General features: G+C 38.8%; 1 protein-coding gene across 1 annotated transcript in view; it reads left to right on the forward strand.

Moving 5' to 3' along the window:
• PDE2A (phosphodiesterase 2A) overlaps nt 1–25241 on the forward strand; it is a 1720394-nt gene that overhangs the window by 1621308 nt on the left and 73845 nt on the right. The window contains exon 27 of the mRNA XM_044072778.1: nt 20230–20329. Within this exon, the coding sequence (XP_043928713.1) occupies nt 20230–20329 (100 nt within the window). The remainder of the gene's footprint in view (nt 1–20229; nt 20330–25241) is intronic.

A 25241-nucleotide genomic window follows, 5' to 3' on the forward strand; every position in this document is an offset into this window, starting at 1 on the left:
AAAGTCCCCAGGAATAGATGGTATCCCTGTAGACGTTTGGAAGCTAGGAAGGAAAACTAATAAAGATCTGGATCGGAAAGGTTTTGTTTAACAGTATTGTAAGAGGAGGAAAAGTACCAACATCCTAGAAGAAAGTGGTAGTAGTTGTAATACCCAAAGGGGGGTAAAGATCCATCAGATCCAGCTTCATCCAGGCCCATTTCAATACTAAACCATGATTGTAATATGTTTATGTCTATAATGGCTAAAAGAGTGGAGGCAAACATTCAACATTAACAGAACATTGATGTTCCAGAGGAAAGCAGAATGTAAGAAAATCCCACTGTTGGTGGGTCTTGATGCAGAGAAAGCATTTGATAAAGTAAACTGAGACTTTATGAGCAGGGCATTGGAAGCATTTACAGTACATTCCCTGGTAAAATTATAAAGCTAATAAGACGAAAATTAAAGTGGGTGAGTTCCTCTCTGATAACTTCTGCTTGAGCAGAGGAACCAGGCAGGGGTACCCTCTTTCCTCTTTTTATTTGCTTTGTATTTAGAACCATTTGCAAAGAAAATAAGGGGCTCATAAATTCAAATATATAATCGGTACAGTAGTCAAGAATAGCTGGCTCTATTTGCAGATGATATTATTTTATACCTGATAAAACCAGAAAAGGATATTACGTTGTTTGAAACATTTTGAGACAGTTTCATATCTTTTCAGGATACAAAATTAATGAAGCTAAAACAAAGGCAATAGTGGCAAATTATGTACCCACACATGAATTGGTTCTGCGATATCCATATTTATGAGGAAATGATAAAATGGAGTATATAGGAGTATGGATTAAAAATGAGTCCAGTGTGCAGCTAAGGATACGTGGAAAGAGACTAAACAAAATATAATACAAAAACTGAGAGATTAGAAGCTCTAGCATATAGGTTCATAGGTTCATAGGTAAGTACTAGGCTATCTGCCCATGGGCATTTATAAGAGTAGCCACAGAGTGATGGCTTTCGCCTCCCCATTAGATTAGTAACCTGGGCCTCTGTCAACAGGGCTCCTGAAGTGATCCCAGGGTAGAACCATCCACTCATCAAGATTTCTCTTGAAAAGGGTCAGAGAGGAGCTCTGTCGAATATGGATTGGGATTCTATTCCAGAGTGAGGGGAGTTGCTGGGACAGGAATCAATCCCTCCAGCATGTCCTGTTTATTGTTGTACATAGGTTCAAGTCGCTAGAGCGAGTGATTTTGAGGGATCTCGTTTTTTTGAGGTGAAGCAAGTCCATTAGTTCAGGGTTTGACATGGCCCTATAGGTCAGACATAGGTCACCTCTGAGAAGACGGTAAGCGACTGAGAAGAGCTGGAGCTTTTTTAGTCATGCTTCATAGGGTAATTGTTTAAGGCCCTTAATCCTCTTAGTGAGATACTTCTGTGGTCTTTCTAGTTTTTGCAGGTGTCTAGTGAGGTACATCCCAAATGGAGCATTGTACTCTATTATGGGCCTAATGAGTGAGGAGTAAAGGGGCACAATCACCTCCTTGGATCTGGATGAGAAACCCTTTGTGATCAGGTGTGCCACATAGAACAATTTCCTGACCATTTTGGCTATGTGGTTATCAAAGGAGAGCATGCTATCTACTTGGGTACCCAGGTCCCTAATTACTTCTTCTGTACTTAGTGGATTCCCATCTATATGGTAGTTTGTAGATACTTTGTTTTTCCCAAATGGGATTACTATGCATTTTTTGGCATTTAGCTTGAGGCCATGACTTTGACACAAGGTGTTTGTCTCTGTGAGACCCTTTTGCAGGATGTCTGTGTCAGCTGGAGAGTCAATTATTGCACCCAATTTACAGTCATCTGCGAACTTGGTTAGCCACAGTCCCTCTGCCTTTGCCTGTGCTTCGGATAAATATATACCAAACAGGAGGGGTCCCAGGACTGAGCCCTGTGGGACTCTGCTTGTGACTGGTTTAGAGTCAGACACTCTTACCATGTAGGTTCTGTCTGAGTGCCAATTGGCAACCCATCTCGTGACATAGGGGTTAATATTTAAGCTGGTGAGTTTGTCTATGATTCCTGAGTGTGGGATGGTGTTGAACACCTTAGCAAGGTCCAGATATGCTGTGTGGACCACCTTCCCTTCATCTATGGCCTTGATGACTGTTTCGAAGAAGTCGACCAAGTTCAGGAGGCAAGATCTGCCTTTAACAAAGCCAAACTGGGTGGGGTCCAGTGTCTGGAGGTTCCCAATGTCCCTGTTAATGAGCTCCATGATAATGCGTAACATGACTTTGCAGACCAAGCTAATCAAGCTTATAGGGCGATAGTTCCCAGGGTCAGTTGTGGCACCACCTTTGTGGAGTGGTACGACTGTTGCTGTACACCATTCTTTGGGTACATAGCTTGTAGAGAGGCTGAGTTTGAATAGTGATTTGAGATGGGAGGTTAGTTCATTTTGAAGCTCATGTAAGACACAACCTGGGATAGCATCTGGTCCCATTGATGCTGTGTTTTTGGCCTTTGCAAGGGCTGTCTTTACTTGTGTGTCTGAGATATCTGGAGCGCCACATTCTTCTGGGATGGGTGCTAGCCCCTTTGGTGGAGAGGGAGGGGTGAAGTTTGCACTGAACTTGTCAGCCAGGATGTTGGCAATGTCAGTTGGTTCAGTGTATTTATGGCCATTATGCACTAGCTCGGAGCATATCTGAGAGTTTGCCCCTAGACTCTTGACATAGTTAAAGAAGGCCTTGTGGTTATCCTTAGAGTCATTGGCTATTTTTCTTTCAAAGTTGGCCTTAGATGATTTAATGAGGGAGCGCAGTTTTTTACTGATGTTAATCAGAGATGCCTTCTTATTTTGGGATTTTGTTCTATGTTGCAGGAGTTTCCTTCTTCTGTTGTAAAGTTTATTTATGGCTGGGGTCCACCAGACTGGCTTCCTCTTTTTTGAGGAGTTGGTCTTGGTTTTACTTGGGATGGCTCAGTCTATGCATTCTTGAAGGTGTTCATAGAATGCACTTGTAAAGGATTCTGCTGATGGGTCATCATTTTCCATTTGATTGTGAGCTTTGAAACTTCCCACCTTGGTCTTGAAGAGTGTGAAGTTGGCTTTAGAGAAGTTTTTTACCTTGATTTCCTTGACTGGGGGGGTCGGGATGTGGATGTCCAGTGTGATTAGTTTGTGATCTGATCTTACCAATGATGAGTTTACCTCAGGTGTGGAACATAGGTTCCCCATGTTGGTGATGACCAGGTCCAGTATGTTGTCACCTCTTGTGGGAGTGGTGACCAGCTGTTCAAGGGCGTTTGAGTTTATAAACTCAAGGATGCATTGGGCTAGGGCGTTTGAACTTGAGTAGTTTTCCCAGTCAATGTTTGGATAGTTGAAGTCACCCAGTAGCATGGTGTTGGGTAGAATCTTCATACTTTCTAATGTTCTCAGGAATGCTGCATGAGTGTCCTGAGACAAGGTGGGAGATCTGTAGCAAGCTATAAATTGAACAGTCAATTTACCCGCTGTCAATTGCACTTGGATGGTCTCAGATTCCACGTGCTGTGCTACTAACCTGGAGGTGTGGGTGTTCTTGATGAATATGGACACACCCCCTCCTTTTGTGTTCCGGTCCTGGTTTTGGGACCTAAAGGTATGGTAGGAGTTATAGCCTGGTAGTGCTTGGGTGCTCTCTGGAGCCTTGAACCAGGTTTCTGTCACTGCACATACGTCGATTTCTTCCATACTAAGGAGAGCCTTGAGTGCATGCATTTTGAGGTTTAGACTTCTGGCGTTGAGCAGCATTACCCTCAGTTTTTGTTTATTATTGTTGTTTATGGAGGCTGGTTTGTCTTTTGAGCCTTGCCTAAAAAAGGCAGTATTGGAGCGGCAAGAGTCTTGGCCAGTATTCGAAAGCCCAGGGGCGACAGGTGCAAGCCATCTCTGGCAAAGCAACGTGGCTTGTCAAGCATGTCGTCCCAGGCTGACAAGTACTGGATCCCCTTTGAATGGCACCAGTAGCTTAACCAATTGTTGAAACTGATCATTTTTTCTTCGTATGCTGGCATCATTTTGGGTGAGGGCAGGATGCTACTCAGAGTCAGAGTCATACCAGCCTGGGCTACATGAAAAACCACAAAAACTGCTTTCAAACAAGTCAGACCAAAAAGTACACAATGAGGAACCTTGTTGCTTTTATTTTGAACAAACAAAACAGACCACTGCAGCTTCTTCAGAGAAACAAAACAGTTGTATTTAAAACACATACAGTTAAAGGCATCCCACATTTAGAATCATTTTTAAAAGTAGCACACAACAATAAGAAATGGATTCAATTATATGAAAAAAGATCTCAGCGACTTAACAATAATATGGATGACAAAAAACAGATGTCATTACTATTTACAATAAACTACTATACAAAATATGTAAGTAGATCTATCGAAAAATATACTCTAATACTCACTTAAAACATTAAAAACAAATTTGCCTTGTATGGATAAATACTACTCATATTTGCTCAGGCTTAGTTTATTAAACATTCTATTTGTGTGTAAACCATGCAGGACAAAGGAAAAAAGAAAAAAAAGGGGGAGGAAGGAGAAGTATGTCTTCCTACTAAGACCACTAAGATTAGGTTATAAACCTGACTGTTAGGTTAAGCAAGCCCTGAATAGTAGGCGGTCAAGTCAACTAGCTAGACCTAATGTGTTAGTGCAAGATGCTGATAACAAATCATCCAATATGTGTTGCCCTGATATCGGGTCAGACCCTAAAGTCAGAGAAAAACTATATAGTAACAGTAGGTTTTACCTAAAATAACTTTTAATTTAAGAACTGGGGCAATGTTGCAGTTAGTGTTAAGGCCAGGAAGACAGAACTCACAATTTTCTAGTTCTGATTTTGCTAAACATGTCCTGGGAACAATGCAATATGTTTGTCCAACAATGCAATATGTTTTTGGCCAGCGTTGTCAGTGCTCATACATCGCACATAGCAATGTATATAACTGATTTGCTCTCACAATTAAGTGCATGCTTGATGACAAACTTCCTGTCCCTAACAAGGAATGTCTCCGACATTGTTACAGAAATTACAGAATCCCTGTTGGATATAATAGTTCCTTCAAATTTTCCCAATTTTCCTGCTAGTGATGGGTTTGAGGATATCAACCTCCAGTTCTTACGGATGATGTCAATTAGTACTAAAGGAGGAGACCTTTTGTTTAGTCAAGAGAGCTCCTCCATGTCTCTTTTCATGTAGTCCAGGGAGGTACATCTCAGGTCATTTATGCCAACATGTACAATGACAGAGTCATATTTGTACTTGTTATGGTGTGACCTGAGTGAATGTGTTATGTGGCGGATTCTGGCACCCGACAGGCAGCTTATGGCAACTTTCTCTTTGTTCAGTCTAGTGAGTGGGATGTCAGTGTGCCTGATGATAGAATCATGATTACTAGTGTGTTATTTAGCCTTAGGGGCTGTTTTTGCTTGACACACTGACGTTGTGACGTATGTGTTACCTGGTTTCTGTTGTGGGGTGGGGGTTGCTTGGGTTTATGCTTGGGAGGTCTCTGTTGTTTAGGCAGGTTCTTATTTAGAGCCTCCGAGTATGTTGTTGCATGTTTCTGAGAGTTTGGATGGATATGGACAGTAAGATATGTTTTAGTCTCTTTAATCTTATACACATGTCAGGCTTATTTTGATCAACCAGAGGATAAGTTGTGGATATCAATTAATAAAGAGCTGAAGAATTTTATCTGGGAGGGGAAGACATCAAAAGTACAGTGGGCCAAGTTGATTCTTCCAATAATAAGGGGAGGATTGGGATTACCTGATCTGAAGGGGTATTTCAGAGCTACACAGCTATGGTTCTTATATATAGCACAAGCAGAAAAGTGGAACATGATGATGATTAAATGGGGGGGGCTCAAGAAATAAGGACAGACTGAGATTTTGGATGCAGACATTTAAGGAAAATAACAATAAGCATATAGAATATTCAAAAAGTAGCAGAAAGTATTCTAAGCAATAAGCAAACACAGGAATGGAGAAAGAAGATTCTACCAACAGGAATGACTGCAATCAGAGATACAGAAAATAGACAAGAGGGTCTGGGAGTTTTTGGATGAAAATTAGCAAAGGAACCAAAGTATTGGGAGCAAATAACTAGAGAGGGAAGAAATTTTTGGACTGCAGGTTAGAGATTGCCTTCCCTATCACGGATTGATATAAGAGTATAGGCAAACAGAAAGAAATGGGGAGGGGTCTTAAACGAAAGACTAGCACTAGTAAAGTTTTTAGTAGAATCTAGAACAGAAGCTGCTGTTAAAAAAAGGAATAATTAGTGGAGCATCTAAAATATTGCATGATAACTATAAGAATCAATCAGAGAGGGTTAGAAAGAATTGAGAAGAGAGACTGTATAAGCAATCCACAAAGAAACAATGGTGGGGGGCATATGTTTTTCTCGCAAATATGCAACAAATTCTAGAAGGTTTAGGATTTTGCTTGGAAATATTTACATAGATATTTTTATACCCCAAGTAGACTCCAGAGAAATTTTCCTCAGGTATCAGCAATTGTTGGAGGTGTGATGGGATAGAAAGAGGTAATTCGGAACATATTTCCTGGGAGTGTATTAAGTTGGCAGACTTTAAAGATTCTCTGCAGACAACTCTATCAGAGATACTGGGTGAGGAAATTGATGTAACTAGGGAAATGATTTTTCTGAGCTATGATTCAGAATTGAAATTGCTTAGACATAGTAAGGCCTTGCTGATTCTAAATTATGGTGGCTGCCAAAAAAGCAATTACTAAAAAATGGAATTTAACATCTAAATCAACTGTACTAGAAGTAGTGAATATAGTAACAAGAGATAAAACAACTGAACAACTTGAACTGGGATCTTTAGAAAAGGGTAGAAGCAAATTACATTGGAGAAAATGGGAATTATGGGAACAATACATACAGGGACAGATTAGGTTTAAAAGAAGGCAGGATTTGAATGATCCATGTAATGTTTGACTGACAATGATTGGGTAGATTATAAGTGATGTATAATGTTTGCAACTAAAATTATGTCAATATGGCTTGTGATGTAAAATGCTTGCAACTAAAATTATGTCACTATGGTTGTTTCCATTTATATAAATGTTTGATTGCCTATGTCATAAGTGATAATTTAATACAGACATTTCTTGTTAGGAAAAAAAAGATAACAGGAAGAAACACCAGCATTAGTTATCACTCTCCCCGTATTTTCAAGAATATTCCCAGATCACAATATTTATGGATAAAATGCATTAGTAGCAGCAAAGAGACATATACAGCAGCAGGCAGTGATTTAAGACATAGATTTGTCCATAGAGGTTATAACAAATGGGTGCTTGAGGAAACAGAGGAATTGGTTGAAACACTGGATAGGACAGAGGTCCTGCAATTTCAGAATAATAAAGTGAAATAAAATTCTGATGTTATTAAATTTACCACAATTTATGGACTGAACAGTTTTTGCAGTAAACATATTACTAATACATTTTGGCCAATGCTTCTTAGCAATCTAGTTTTGATCAAATGTCTCCCTGATTACCATAAATTTAGTTACAGAAGAGGTAGGAATATTGGAAAGTGTGTATCTGCTTATAAACATGGCGTAATACTTGACAGACCTGTGGTGTTACAAACCAGATGTAATTAATCTGGATATTATTTTTTACGTAAACATATTTTAAGTGTCAGTCTTTCTCTACACACAATTTGAAAAAGACATTTGATATCAGACAAAATATAATGTGTGAAAGCAAATCTATTTTTTATCTTGTATAATGTACATGTGGAAATTTTTATGTTGGACAAACCAACAGAATATTTAAAAAATGTCTGAACAGTACGCCCACTCAAGTGACATCAGTTGTTCCAGGGACAGGAGTGTACTCTATAAGTATAAAAAGGATCACCTTATAGCTAAATCTGAATTTATAGGAATACTTCAAATAAACAAATTATGGTGCATGTGGTGTACTATGATCTTGCACACACAGTAGCCAGCATTTAAAGACTATATATACGTGTGTGTGTGTGTCTTCTTTCAAATCCCAATTCCTAAATGATCGACTGTTAAAATCCCAAGATGAAAATCACAAAACTGCAGAAGCCCAAACATTGAATGTTTACTAGGGTAAGTAAGCACTTGCCCAAATGTAAATGGAACTCACACCAAGGTAAGTAACCCCCCCAGGTGGGGGCTATGCCCCCCACACTCCAGAGTGTGGGGGGTGTACCCCCACACCCTCCCTAACTATATATACCAACTCCAGGCTCACACTACAGTGGAGAAACGACTACCCCGGCACTGGATCTCCAATTCACTCCCACAGGAAACTATCATCCTGGGTGATTTTAACATTGACTGGCTCACCTGCAGCTCTACATACCCCACTACTTTTAGCAGCCTCCAAGGATTTACTCAAATCATCCACACTCCCACAAGAATAGACAAATCATCCAAAATACAGCCAGTACTTGACTGGATTTTGATAAATAGACCAGAACACACCTCACACTCTGGCTGCCTCCCAGATAGCCTGAGTGACCATCTACCAACCTTTCTAATGAGGCATTAGACTCATCATATAAAACATAGCACCTACCAACTAATAAGAAACAAAAAAATGTTAATCCCATCAACTTTATAGCCACATTAAAAAGCTGTAACTGGACTCTACTCAAACTACTTAACCTAGATGAAGCTGTCAGATATTTCAGCTCTCCCTTTTTAGACATCCTGAGCTCACATTCTCCACCCGAACAAACAGAACCAAAGCTACTATTGCTCCTTATCTTAATGAAGAAACCAGGTCACTGCTTACACCAGAGACAAAGCCTGGGAACAATTACGTAAAGATAGATCACAAACTTCAAAACAAATCTACCTAGTGCTCAGGAACAAAGTAAAGAAAGCAGTTAAACTAGAAAAAATTAATTAGTACCACAACATACAAATAAAGCATTAAACAATCCTCAAAAGGTCTGGGCAGCCATTAATAACATACTCCTTCAAGGTAAATCTAGTGCACCCTCCCCATCTACTTCAAACACCACAGAAAACATAGCAACTCAATTCAATAAATACTTCACTAAGTCCATTCGAATCCCTCCCCCCTCCACTGAATCACCAAAATCTTATAATAATTGCAACACCTTTTCCTTTCATCCCTCTCTATAGACACTATAAAAAATGCTTAAAAATCTAAAACCTACTACACTGGCCACAGATAAACTACTAGCTACTAACTACTTTCTGCAAATCGCTGCAGAAGCAATCGTCTACCCAGTAGCTATTCTTATTAACAGATCTATCTCTGAAAATCCAGTCCCTGTAACGTGGAAGACTTCCCATATGATTCCACAACATAAAAGGTGTCCCTCCTCCAAGCTGACCAACTACTGCCCAATCTTAATTCTACCCCCCCCCATCTAAAATCCTTGAGAGATGTATACATTCTCAAATAATGGATTACTTACTTACTCATAATCTCCTGTCAAACACTCAACATGGCTTCCGGCCACATCATAGCACTACCACTGCTTTAATGTCTTTCACCAGTACAATAAATCATCACAGAAACAATGGTAAGTTTGTATACGTTATCTTTCTAGACCTTTCTAATGCCTTTGACATGGTCTCATATCTGATCTAAATCTCAGGCTCTACTCCATTGCTTGGTTCCAAAGCTATTTAGATGGTCGGCAACAAGCTGTCCAATGGCAGCAAGCCCTCTCTCCTCTACTTCCAGTCCCTCTCAGAGTTCCCCAAGGTTCCATCCTGCGACCCCTAATATTCTTTCTCTTTACTAACAATCACCATACGTCTGCCATACATGCTTCTTTCATACAATATGCAGATGATTCAACACTAATATGTGCTACTTCCTCCTTACAAGACTTATACACACTAACTCAGGACTCCTTTCTATCTGTTGAAGCATGGCTTACCAACTCCCAGCTAATTCTAAATCCAAACAAAACTAAACTATTGCTTTTCCAGCCTACAAGATCTTCTGCACCTAACTCCTCATTCAATATCTTGTCCAGCAATAACACCACTCTCTCTCTCCTGTAATCCACACCAACATATTTGGCGTACAGAGTGACAATAATATGAAATTTGATATTCATATCTCCCAGACTATAAAACATGCAGAAAACTGGGTGTTCTATACAGAAAAAAAGCACTTTCTTACTAAAAACACTAAGTCCACCATTGCACATAGACATATCCTCTCTACACTCCTTTATGCCTCTTCAATCCTCGTTAACCTTAGAAAGACTGAATTAGGCAAACTTGACTCCTGTTACAACAAAATAGCTAGGTGTGCCACTGACTCTCCTTATAGGTCACACCACTGTATGTCTCAAAAACAGCTTAACTAGCTGGAACTTCCTCACCTCCTTCTATACAATCAACTTACCCTAGCCCATAAAATCCTACATCAGCCTGAGAAAACTCCCGCACTCCAAAATCTGCTATACCTTTACTCCAATAATAGAACTCTCTGCTCCAGTAATAAATTCCTACTTGAAGTGGCTATAGCCTAAAACACAGCTGGTGACTCCCTCTTCTTCAACTTCATACCAAAAATATGGAATACACTCCCCGTCCATATATCATCCATCTCTTCCTTAGTGCAGTTTAAACAAATCCTAAATCTCACCTAGTTAACGCATGGCCCTGTTCCTGTACCACTCCTGGTTAGGACCTATGTACCAACTCTTACTCCTTTAGTCACTTTCAATAACTCTGCTGCTTGACTATGAGTATTTTAAACTATAACTCCAGAGCTTAAGTTATACCTACCCTACTTGCTTCTCTGACATAGTAACTTTTAATAATTTCCACATGAACTCTCAACCATATGTCTTCTTCTGAGTTACCTGTCTATGTATTCACAATATTACCGTAAATTCTATGTATCTGTGTTTTCTATATGTACTTTTTCAACTTTACATTGCCTTTTATTTGTATTGTAGTTTTTTATACATTCATCTCTACTGTATTTAGCCTTATTAAGTGGAGATTTTATCCCCAGAAAAAGGACATGTGTCCAGGTGACTTTCCCAGTAAACAAATGTAAAATAAAATAAAATAAATAAATATATTTTTATGGAAGTCTTGTTGGAGAAGTGGGACTGGCATGAGGCACTCTTTCAAGCAAGTTTCTCCCAGATAAATAATAGGTGCCATAATCACGGACTGAAGCTAAATGCCAAAAATGCATTATTGTATACTTTGGGAAGTCATCTACCCCAGAGAAGTACCACACTGGCAATATTTGTTTAGGATTTAGACGCTTATGTGGATAGTGACCTAACGTTTGACTAATATGTCTCCATGTTGTAAGATAGTCCTTCCATACTCCACAGCTTATAAACAAAGGGATGTCATTTTCCCCTTTACTCAGCACTCATTAGACCAGTCATTGAATATACTGCTCTCTTTGGCATGCATCTGTCCAGACACATGCAACAACTGGAATGTCCACAGAGATACCTTACTATAAGGATACAAGGTGTAAATAACATGTCCTATATGAACAGACTCAAAGCCTTGTCATGCCTGCAGACTGCTAAGGGTTAACCAATGTCTGGCATACAAAGCATCCTCTGACCTATTACTGATAGTTTTACTGCATATCAGCAAGTCTAATATCATCAGGAATACTCAGTCTGATGATCTAAACTTCTTCTTCAACATCAACATAACAGTTTGGTGGGACACTTATATCTTGCAGAGGATACAACTACTGTGGAATAGACTCCCCATCCACATAAAAAAGTTCATCCATGTCCATCTTCAAGTACAGCTTAGATCTATGGATGGAAAACAGAAAAATTCCCCAAAGACTGCCGCCTGTACTACTAATGGGCAGAGGCAAATTGTAAATGCTTTATCTCATGCATGGGTCCCCTCAAATTATGTATAGTATGATTCCAGTTATTTTCATTAGGGGTCCTATCTAATTATTGACCATGGCATAGGTATGGACAATCTATAACCAAATGGGATAGGTTATTTTGAGCACAAAAAAATAAACTGTGTAGGCTTAGAATGGCCCACAGGGGTAGCTACCTAGTACTTTTCTATGAACCTATGAACATATAAGTATTTTAATGACTTGTTGAGTGCTTTCATCTTTATTATTACTTCAAGACTTCTTCAGAACAAATAATTGTTATTTGAGTTGTAAAGTAGTAGTTGATCATAGCTGGCTGGTTCTATCCTGTGCCTTTTAAGGGAATGCCTAATAGGATGTGGCTCAAATAACAATTATTTCTTCTGAAGAAGTCTTTAAGTAAGAATAAAGAGAAATGTGGTAAAAAATGTTTGCCCTCCAATTCTCTGATTCTTCTGTGGTGGATTTTTTTTGGTTTAGTGTTAACTTTAATAAGTCCAGTAATGGCTGAACATATGGATTTACATGACCAAGTACATATACTAAGTCCAAGATTTCTCAGAATATTCTCTTTTCTCTAAGGTATGGCTATCTTGGGGTTTGTATGTATATATATATATATATATATATATATATATATATATATATATATATATATATATATATATATATATATATATATATATACATGGGTCTACCTGATAACACCAACACACCAAAACATCAACAACGAAATAACCAACACAAAAAATGAGAAAAAAAGAAAGTTCAAAAACACAAAACTTCACATGCCCGACAAACCAAAATCCCGACAGTCAACAAAACAAATACCTTTTCCGAAAAACACACACACAACACAAGCACACCAAAAACCTTACAAACCTACAATAAACCTTACATACACAACTATCTATGCACTAACCTTAACCCAAACCCTAACCCTAAGGTCCGTCACAATCGCACACTTACCGTACCTGCACCCTAACCCTAACTCACTTAAACCGCCCCAACCCTTAACTCTGTCACTATCACATACTTACCTTACCCGCACCCTAACCTTAACTCACTTAATCCACCCCTAACCCTCAAATCCATCACTATCGCACACTTAGCTTACCCACACCCTAACACTAACTCACTTAACCTGCCCCTAAACCTAAAGTCCGTCACTATCGCACACTTACCTGACCTGCAACCTACCCTAACGTCCGTCACTATCACACACTCACCCACACCCTGACCCTAATGTCCGTCCCTATCACACATTTACCTTAACATGTCAGTGTTCTCAAAGTCGGGATTCTCAACTGTCGGTCTTCTCCATTGTCGATCTTCCTGTGTCGGTGTTCTCGTCATTAGCATTGTGCACTGTCAGCGTTTTCAGGTAGACCCATATATATACACACATATATATATATATATATATATATATATATATATATATATATATATATATATATATATATAGCTGTGTGTGTGTGTGTGTGTGTGTGTGTGTGTGTGTGTGTGTGTGTGTTCAGGGGGTGTGGGGACTTTACTCCTGCAAAAAAAGAAGTTTAAAGCTGAACAGCAGTGCTTGATATTCTCTCTTCTGCAATTTCTGTGTGGTGTTTTTGGCATGTCAGCACTCACCATTATGAAGGCCAGCATTTTGAGAGGGAATTTTTATTTTTCATTACATTTGCCTTTTTCTTTATTTTTTGATTATATTGTATAATGTCTGCAATGCTGAAACAGCCACAACCTCAAGATGGACAATTTTTTAAGGGTTTTGGTAAGGCAGAAAATTGTCATAGAATGGATTTTTGTTACAGAACAACCATAAAAACCAACTTAAAACACCTGTCTCACCATAACTTGATGCCATCTGCAAAACTAATGCTCTTGAATCAATTTAAAGTAATGTGTATTTGTTTTAAATTAGTATACCCCAAAAATTGCCTATTAGATGCTGCCTGATGAAGGCTGCTAATTTTGTCTTCTGTCCAAGGATGTATTTTTATTCTACAATGCTATCTTTGTTTACAAGGTTATATCATATTTTCAACACCCGTATTCCCTTCATTTACAGTGAAACACTGTGATTTCATACGTTCTTTTACTTTCTGCAGCATAAATACCCACTTTCTTTTACAGTGACACCCTTTTTTGTTAGTGACCACTTCTTAAATAGCATTTTAATGTCTTATTTCATTGCTAGGTGTTAAATGAAAGGAATTTAGACACTTTGGTGTCAGAAATGCAGTTCTAAGGAACACAGTGGTTGCCATTTATCAGTGACTAACAATTCACATCAGAGAGTGAGCATCATGCTCTTAAACAAGCATTTAATTACCCAGTATCGACATGTTTGTAGGTAGAAATCAGTGTCTGAATGGCTCTGCTTCTTATGGCTGTAGATATTATAGATAAAATATTATATTATTATATTATAGACACTCCTGCCTCTACAATGGTCACTGGCTTGCCTCATCCAAAAACTGTCTGTATGCTGTAGCAGATGATATAACAAATACCAGAAGGAAATAGAAATAATGTAAGATTTCAAAGGCAAAATGTTGTGCGAGGAAGATGAGTTGCCAGACACTGCCAGGAATCTTAAATCATGTAATTATGTTTTTTTTATATATATTCAACACTCAGAGCTGAATTTAGAAGAATGAATATTAAACTAATACAGACACACATGCTTACATTTTAGAATGTAGTGTCATGGTGCATATTAATTTGTGTGGAATATTTTTATTTAAATTTTCGGTTTCTGAGCCCTAACCACAGAATGACCAGCTGTAGCCTCAGTCTAGGATACCTGCAAAACTGTTTAAGGAAGATTATTCAAAATCAACACAGGCAAGATAAGGCTTAGAAGCAAAGTATACTTAAACCGTGTACAAACTTAGATAATGCAGAGTCAAAAGACAACAATTTACTTATAACTATACATGAAAATACAGGACAGTAAAGCAATTGTTTCAGTAAATAGTGCTAAGTAGAGAATGTGCATACAAAACGAGAATCAATGTACATATTTACAAATGCAGAAGCCTCAGGCAGAGGTGAATAAATGAGGAAACTAGGGTGGAGCATGACAGGAATTAGGTGTAAATGAGGAAACTAGGGTGGAGCATGACACAAATTAGGTGTAAACGAGGAAACTAGGGTGGAGCATGACAAGAATTAGGTGTAAATGAGGGAACTAGGGTGGAGCATGACAGGAATTAGGTGTAAATGAGGAAACTAGGGTGGAGCATGACACAAATTAGGTGTAAATGAGGAAACTAGGGTGGAGCATGACAGGAATTAGGTGTAAATGAGGAAACTAGGGTGGAGCATGACACAAATTAGGTGTAAATGAGGAAACTAGGGTGGAGCATGACAGGAATTAGGTGTAAATGAGGAAACTAGGGTGGAGCATGACACAAATTAGGTGTAAATGAGGAAACTAAGGTGGAGCATGACAATAATTAGGTGTAAATGAGGAAACTAGGGTGGAGCATGACAGGAATTAGGTGTAAATGAGGAAACTAGGGTGGAGCATGACAGGAATTAGGTGTAAATGAGGAAACTAGGGTGGAGCATGACACAAATTAGGTGTAAATGAGGAAACTAGGGTGGAGCATGACAGGAATTAGGTGTAAATGAGGAAACTAGGGTGGAGCATGACAGGAATTAGGTGTAAATGAGGAAACTAGGGTAGAGCATGACACACATTAGGTGTAAACGAGGAAACTAGGGTGGAGCATGACAGGAATTAGGTGTAAATGAGGGAACTGGGGTGGAGCATGACAGGAATTAGGTGTAAATGAGGGAACTAGGGTAGAGCATGACACCAATTAGGTGTAAATGAGGAAACTAGGGTGGAGCATGACAGGAATTAGGTGTAAATGAGGAAACTAGGGTGGAGCATGACACAAATTAGGTGTAAATGAGGAAACTAGGGTGAAGCATGACAGGAATTAGGTGTAAATGAGGAAACTAGGGTGGAGCATGACACAAATTAGGTGTAAATGAGGAAACTAGGGTGGAGCATGACAGGAATTAGGTGTAAATGAGGAAACTAGGGTGGAGCATGACAGGAATTAGGTGTAAATGAGGAAACTAGGGTGGAGCATGACACAAATTAGGTGTAAATGAGGAAACTAGGGTGGAGCATGACAAGAATTAGGTGTAAATGAGGGAACTAGGGTGGAGCATGACAGGAATTAGGTGTAAATGAGTAAACTTGGGTGGAGCATGACACAAATTAGGTGTAAATGAGGAAACTAGGGTGGAGCATGACAGGAATTAGGTGTAAATGAGGAAACTAGGGTGGAGCATGACACAAATTAGGTGTAAATGAGGAAACTAGGGTGAAGCATGACAGGAATTAGGTGTAAATGAGGAAACTAGGGTGGAGCATGACACAAATTAGGTGTAAATGAGGAAACTAGGGTGGAGCATGACAGGAATTAGGTGTAAATGAGGAAACTAGGGTGGAGCATGACAGGAATTAGGTGTAAATGAGGAAACTAGGGTGGAGCATGACACAAATTAGGTGTAAACGAGGAAACTAGGGTGGAGCATGACAAGAATTAGGTGTAAATGAGGGAACTAGGGTGGAGCATGACAGGAATTAGGTGTAAATGAGGAAACTAGGGTGGAGCATGACACAAATTAGGTGTAAACGAGGAAACTAGGGTGGAGCATGACAGGAATTAGGTGTAAATGAGGAAACTAGGGTGGAGCATGACAAGAATTAGGTGTAAATGAGGGAACTAGGGTGGAGCATGACAGGAATTAGGTGTAAATGAGGAAACTAGGGTGGAGCATGACAGGAATTAGGTGTAAATGAGGAAACTAGGGTGGAGCATGACATGAATTAGGTGTAAATGAGGAAACTAGGGTGGAGCATGACAGGAATTAGGTGTAAATGAGGAAACTAGGGTGGAGCATGACAGGAATTAGGTGTAAATGAGGAAACTAGGGTGGAGCATGACACAAATTAGGTGTAAATGAGGAAACTAGGGTGGAGCATGACAGGAATTAGGTGTAAATGAGGAAACTAGGGTGGAGCATGACACAAATTAGGTGTAAATGAGGAAACTAGGGTGGAGCATGACAGGAATTAGGTGTAAATGAGGAAACTAGGGTGGAGCATGACACAAATTAGGTGTAAATGAGGAAACTAGGGTGGAGCATGACAGGAATTAGGTGTAAATGAGGAAACTAGGGTGGAGCATGACACAAATTAGGTGTAAATGAGGAAACTAGGGTGGAGCATGACAAGAATTAGGTGTAAATGAGGAAACTAGGGTGGAGCATGACACAAATTAGGTGTAAATGAGGAAACTAGGGTGGAGCATGACAGGAATTAGGTGTAAATGAGGAAACTAGGGTGGAGCATGACACAAATTAGGTGTAAATGAGGAAACTAGGGTGGAGCATGACAAGAATTAGGTGTAAATGAGGAAACTAGGGTGGAGCATGACACAAATTAGGTGTAAATGAGGAAACTAGGGTGGAGCATGACAGGAATTAGGTGTAAATGAGGAAACTAGGGTGGAGCATGACACAAATGAGGTGTAAATGAGGAAACTAGGGTGGAGCATGACAAGAATTAGGTGTAAATGAGGAAACTAGGGTGGAGCATGACAGGAATTAGGTGTAAATGAGGAAACTAGGGTGGAGCATGACAGGAATTAGGTGTAAATGAGGAAACTAGGGTGGAGCATGACAGGAATTAGGTGTAAATGAGGGAACTAGGGTGGAGCATGACACAAATTAGGTGTAAATGAGGAAACTAGGGTGGAGCATGACAGGAATTAGGTGTAAATGAGGAAACTAGGGTGGAGCATGACACAAATTAGGTGTAAATGAGGAAACTAGGGTAGTGCATGACAGGAATTAGGTGTAAATGAGGGAACTAGGGTGGAACATGACAGGAATTAGGTGTAAATGAGGGAACTAGAGCGGAGCATGACACAAATTAGGTGTAAATGAGGAAACTAGGGTGGAGCATGACAAGACTTAGGTGTAAATGAGGAAACTAGGGTGGAGCATGACAGGAATTAGGTGTAAATGAGGAAACTAGGGTGGAGCATGACAGGAATTAGGTGTAAATGAGGAAACTAGGGTGGAGCATGACAGGAATTAGGTGTAAATGAGGAAACTAGGGTGGAGCATGACACAAATTAGGTTTAAATGAGGAAACTAGGGTGGAGCATGACACAAATTTGGTGTAAATGAGGAAACTAGGGTGGAGCATGACACAAATTAGGTGTAAATGAGGAAACTAGGGTGGAGCATGACAGGAATTAGGTGTAAATGAGGAAACTAGGGTGGAGCATGACACAAATTAGGTGTAAATGAGGAAACTAGGGTGGAGCATGACAAGACTTAGGTGTAAATGAGGAAACTAGGGTGGAGCATGACAGGAATTAGGTGTAAATGAGGAAACTAGGGTGGAGCATGACAGGAATTAGGTGTAAATGAGGAAACTAGGGTGGAGCATGACACAAATTAGGTGTAAATGAGGAAACTAGGGTAGAGCATGACAGGAATTAGGTGTAAATGAGGGAACTAGGTTCGAGCATGACAGGAATTAGGTGTAAATGAGGGAACTAGGGTGGAGCATGACAGGAATTAGATGTAAATGAGGAAACTAGGGTGGAACATGACACAAATTAGGTGTAAATGAGGAAACTAGGGTAGAGCATGACAGGAATTAGGTGTAAATGAGGGAACTAGGGTGGAGCATGACAGGAATTAGGTGTAAATGAGGGAACTAGGGTGGAGCATGACACCAATTAGGTGTAAATGAGGAAACTAGGGTGGAGCATGACAGGAATTAGGTATAAATGAGGAAACTGGGGTGGAGCATTACAGGAATTAGGTGTAAATGAGGAAACTAGGGTGGAGCATGACAGGAATTAGGTGTAAAACTAGGGTGGAGCATGACAGGAATTAGGTGTAAAACTAGGGTGGAGCATGACAGGAATTAGGTGTAGAAGGAAATTTTACATTTTAAGTGATGTATTCTATGTTGTGACATCTGCATTTAAACTGATTGTTGAAATAATGTTTTCACTGAGATCTAAATCTGGATTTTTCATTGAGGTTGTGTGGGAGAAGACTGCCACAGTTTTGGTGGCAAACCTTGGTCTGCAGCTGTATAGTTTGGTAGCTGTGGCCGGGCACTTGCAGTGTAACTTCTTAGGTTGTAAGTTGGGGTGACTTCAATTAGTTTCATTGCAAGAGGGGATGGTGTAACCTGCTGTAGAAGTTTGAAGGGTAGGGAGCCTAAATGAATGGCTGCTCTGGCTCATACTGGTAGCCATTTTGCCTTGTACAGATTTAGGCAGTGATGTCCGTGCCAAGGGAATTTCATGATTCATCCTCGTATTTTATTTGATAAAGTCTGTAGAGATAGCATGCTTTTGTATGAGAAATTAATGAAAAAAGTCATCTATATTCCAGTTGTGTGAGTAGAACACCTTTACCAATAGCTGCCTTTAAAGATGGCAGAAAGGAGTATGTTATTTTATTGGCTCAGAATAGGAGGTATTTGGATGTGGATTTGAATTTTTGAGTTTGATCTTCAAACCTTAGGGATTGGTCAAGCTAAATCCAAGGGTATTTTAATGAGGTGGTTATTTCACTCAAATTGTTGTCCAGGTCCATAATATTGATATACAGTAATTAGTGATTTTAGTAAGTCTTTTCTTAGTGTTGAAAAACATAGTCTTGGTTTTGGTACCACTGAAAATTTTGTGAATACTACAAATCACTGACATCTTTCAGAAGTCAGAAGATAGACTGCTACAGCTCTTCTAAAAAAAAAAAACACATGTACAAAGCATGGGAAAGTTATCACAGCTCAGTTACTTGCTATATCAAAAAGATCTAAAAATGTGGACTTGCTGAAATCTAAGCATTCCATTGCTCTTACATCAACAGTGGCAAAGAATGAAGAAACTATCTGCATGCTAAGGAAAGTCAAAAGTGTGTTATCAGTCTTTTTAACTTAAATAATGCACACGCACACACGCACACACACACACACACACACACACACACACACACACACACACACACACACACACACACACACATGCACACACACACACACACACACACACACACACACACACACACACACACACACACACACACACGCACAAATGTACACACAACCATGCACACACACACACACACACACACACACACACATAACACACACATACACACACACATACATCATTGAATTTTATAAATGCATATTAATTTCCTATCCTGCTGTTGGCTGTTTAGGAATACCAAAGAATGCTGGACCTAATGAGAGACATTATCTTGGCAACTGACCTAGCACACCATTTACGTATCTTCAAGGATCTCCAGAAAATGGCACAAGGTAAGCATCTTAGTGTTTGCTTTATCTCATGTCAGTTGTACATGTTCTTTAGAATAAACACGTATCTGGGAAATAAAAGATAATTTGCTGCATGTTATTGTTGATCAAAGTAAAATTCTTTGTGAGCATTTAAAGATATAGCTCTGTCTCTGAGTCCTTCCTGTTGCTTTTCTGTCTTACTAATATGCTGACTTTCTTATCAGTAAGCACATTCAACAGTATGCAGTCATTCAAGCTTACATCCCTTCACAGGAATGGGAAAAATTCCTCATTGTGTCTCTGCTCCACAAAAAGGTGAACTAGTGTATAGTGGTAAGTTTTTTAGTGTTTTGTAGTTTAAAAAGCTGTAATACACTAACCTGTACCTGACAAAGGCAGGACAAGCAGCCACCCAAGAAGAGAATCAGGAGTCCAGTAAACACTTAATTTGGATTAAAACAAAACAAGTCAAAACAAAGTATTTTTTAGGTGGATTAACAGCTTCCCACCACTCTTCTGTTGTGATCACTGAGCACTATTAAGCAACTGTTAATCACCTTTGTGATGTCAGAAAGGTGTTTAACAAGCCATCTTTTCACTAATACTGCAATATAATAATTTAACTCACTACAAATATCTTACTTACAGGCTTCTGGAAAGGTAATAACAATAAGGTGATATTTGGTACAAATGTGCTAGCTTTCTTAAGGGTGGTGTTTGTCTGAAATATCAAGGGGAAGCAAGAGTTTAGGATTTAAATGTCTAGCAAAAGCCTTATTTCTTTAAAGGCTATATTAACATTTTTGTCAGTTGTAGGTATAAATGTCAAGCTTTTTTAAGAACAGATGTCACAAGATTAGTCAGTACAGTATATGTGATGTTGTGTATTAAGTTTTGTGTGATTACCTGTGAAGACAGGATTCTGTGGGTCCCTGATAGCCTTTGCCACAGATTCTGTCCCTTCTTTTGCCTCATCTCCCCCATCCTTGTTGATTTACTTTATATGCTAATATTGCTGATAATATTTGAAGCAGTGGTAGAAATTTTTCATCACAGAAGTTGGTTTCAGACTGCAGCTCAAGTTAGGCAAAGTTTGTAGATATAGATGCAGCAGGTATAGCAGAAGGAACATCAGGTACAAAAAGAGCTGATGTTTATTTTCTTGAATGTGATCTTTAATGGTATTAGAAATGTCAAAATACTTTGACTTGGAAAAAGTATACCCTTCTTTGACATCATTATTGTATCTCACTAATTTCTGATTTTTATAGCACTTATTCACTGTTCCTACAACAGAGAGAAATACTTCTGAAAGATGTTTCCTTGTATTTGTCAGCGATTTTTTTGCTGACTGTCTTAACATTAACAATCATTTACTATGGTAAATGATACATAAGTAATTCACTTGTATTCATTCTGTGGGTTCTAAATGAATCCTATGTTATGACACTAGTTCACCTTTATGAGGAGCAGGGAAACAATTAAGTTTGAAGTGTCTCCCATTTTTCATAAATTGTATGTAATTAATTAATTAGCATGCATCAGGGATTTGTTGGCCTTCACATTAATTCTTAAAGCTGTGGGAGTGAAAAAAAATGCTTTGCCCAGTGGACAAAACACCACACTACAGAGTAACACTTGCACAGTCCTGTATATCTCCTGGTCCACAACTACATGCTGACATTTGTTAAATTACAAAACAAAAATACCAGTCAACACATACTTGGGGACTGGCAATTAGCAGGCAAGTGGAAAGCTATGATCTCACACTAGTACAATCTCACTGCCCAACAGCAGAAATGTTGCAGAGGAACAGATAAAGACTCAGAACAGGCATTTTGCAGAAATCAAAAAATGGTACACAGAAGTTAAAAGTGAGGCAATGTTGAAGTATAGCTGAAAAATTAGAGTTCGGACAATGGGAATGCAAAGTATAAAACTCTAAAGATTTTTGTATCACGAATAATGATATGGAAATAAAGTTTTAGTGGGAGAAAGTTTAAAAAAGTCCACCTTTGGTGCAAAATGTGACAATGAAAATAAGCTGAATAAGGTATTGGCAGATATGACCAAAGGAAGGCATGCAAAAGTGTTCATAATATCTGATAGAGCATATTGATAACATTTTTAGATGGCAGGAGATGGAGCCATTAGTTTGTTAAGCTAAAGTGTGAGACATATTTTCACTTCATGCTAATGTTTCTTCAGAAGAGCCTATGCAGTTCAGAAAAATGGGAAAATGAAACAGCCTGGAAATTATAATAAACTGTAAGTATAATCTGAAAGACACCAATGTATGTATCATTTGGCAAAAACAATGGAGACAGAATATATGAAAAAGAGAGCGTGAAAAAAGGATTTAATGGTATTGCAGGAAGGAAGAATAAAGCTGTGAACTTAAGAAAGATTTGAGGGGAGATATCAGAAAGCACGACAGTTCTTACCAAAAGAGTTGTAAGTGTCTAAACTGCTACCCCAGCAGCAGTGAAGAGGTAAACACTGATAAAGAACCAGAGTGATTGTTGGCTGTGCATGAATGAACTGCAGTCATAGTTAATGTAAAAAGAGAGATCTAAATCGAGCATTATTATGCTGTCACGCATGCATGATTTCATTTTTATTTCCTATCAGAGATGGGTATTTCTTTTATAAATAAATACATTCATTTGCTGGGTACTACACTAATATTCTTTTGCTTTATATAAAAAGGTGTAAAGCAAGTAAGTAGAAAGGTAGAAAGAAGATTAATTACTGCTAAATTCATCTTATGGTGAAGCTTGCTAAAACTTGACCTCTTTCTCCCTTCCATTGATTCCAAAATGTATTTCCTTCTTCTCAAAACACAAACAAGTACAGACATACAGACATAGACACACACACACACACACACACACACACACACACACACACACACACACACACACATGCATATGCAGACTCATGCACAAAGACAAACATTACTCATTAAATAGGTTGCACACTTGCCTTTGATTGCTGAAGATGAAAAGTGCTGCTGGATTCATCCCCACAAGAGGCAGCTGAATAAATGTTCATGCAGCGGTAGTGTTGTTGCTTCACAGCAAGAGGTTCTCCTGTTCATTTCTCGGCTGGAGTGCGTGGAGTGCCTTCTTTGTGGAGTCTGCATGTTCTCCACAAGGTTGGGTGGGCGTTCGAAAGACATGCGTAAATGGGTGTGCCTTCGTTGAAGGTTGAACGTCGAGCTGGCACCTCGACGTTCGTTAAAATCTACTGCCAATCATTAGTGGACCGGAGTTCTGCTGTGGCGACCCCGAACTGGGAAAAGCCGAAAGACAAACAACAACATTGCCATAGCAAAGCAGCATGACGTGAGGCATTGCATTGCTGAAGTAGCACTCTTTGGGTGAGATGTTAAAACCAAGACACCTCTTCCTGTTCTGGTAGTACTTCAGGTGTGTTATCACACATCATCTGCCTCACTGAAAACAAACTATTTAGTATAAGTTCACAGTTAAAGCAGACAAATTATTTATTTTTAATTTACATGGAGACAAAGACCACTCCACATCCTTCAAGCTGGGGACTGCATCCTTGCACTCCCCTAACTAATATAACATATGCTGAAGTTGCTTAACCTCTGGGTAGATTATAATGCCATAAACATGTTACCTATTGTATCATTGTTAGCAAAACTGTTTCATTTTATCATTTCTTATAAACAGTAGGAGTACCTTATCATTTCTATATAAGCCTCTCCCTTATTCCTTAATCTTCAGCATGCAAGCTTCGTAGCCTGTGTGACATGCTTTGTTCTCTTCTGAACTGTGATGGCTTTACTCCTACTTTCTCTTCTTCTTCTTCTTAATGTCAAATATTATAAAAGACATAAAAGAAAAAGGAATCTTTAATAAAGGGAAGGAGAAAATTACATAAAAATAAATGGAACTTGTGGGAATAATACATGCATAATAATGTTCAGGAAGAGGATTGAGGTTTAAGGGAAGGTAGGAATTCAGTAATTTATGTAATCCTGGACTGATGATAGTAGCAAAGAAAATATATGTGATATTTATTGTATTTAAATGGAAAAAATGTTAAAATTATTTGTTTTCTTTTCAGTTAATGTATGATTGCCTATGTCTTAAGTGATAATTTAATAAAGTTTTTTTAAAAAAAAGATGATGGTATTGTACTCTATATTCTTACTATGCATTCTTTATGATTTGCTAATATTTCTTGGCTTTTTAGTTCTATATGTAAAACCCCAAACATAATTGCAAGTCACAGAAAATCAAGCTGCTGCAGCCACATCCATCTCTCCCTCTCTCTCTGCCCTGGAATCTGTTAGATCCTTTCTATCACAAATCAGAATGCGGAATATTGTTTTCCTCTACAAGTTCAAGTCAGTTGTAGCCCCTGCTAATTATATTCCACAATCCAGATATTTTAGCAATCTTGCCCAACTGAAGTCAGCTGTTTTGTCGACCAAAGCCCTCTGTCTTCCTTTGAGGAATGTTGTTTCTACACTACTGGTTGATGGCTTGCATTATTCACACTACTGTCAGTATGTGGACCAGATGTTGTTTGTATGATGATCATGCTCTGCTATGCTTTTTCCGCAGTTCTATGATTAACCAGGTAGAAAAGGTTCACTCAGTTTTCTAGTGGTTCCAGCACTACTGCCTGCAAATGGGGGTATCATATACTTTTGGTAAAGGCAGTAAATGACATGATAGGAATTAGAAGTTTAAGTTTTCTAATAAAGAATTTTGAAACTGCAAGCCACTACACACACTGAAATTTGAATGTAAAACAATTGTGGTGAATAGTTCCATGTGGTTTATAGTTGATATTAAAAGTGCAGAATGGTGTAATGGCCATAATCAGGATTGAAAATGATTGGGATTTTTTTCTTATTTTCCTACCAGCTCGCTAACCTCTTTCACCCCTCCCC

This window comes from Protopterus annectens, chromosome 5.part1 (assembly GCF_019279795.1).
Source record: "Protopterus annectens isolate FY-2018-M chromosome 5.part1, PAN1.0, whole genome shotgun sequence".
Lineage (NCBI taxonomy): Eukaryota > Metazoa > Chordata > Ceratodontiformes > Protopteridae > Protopterus > Protopterus annectens.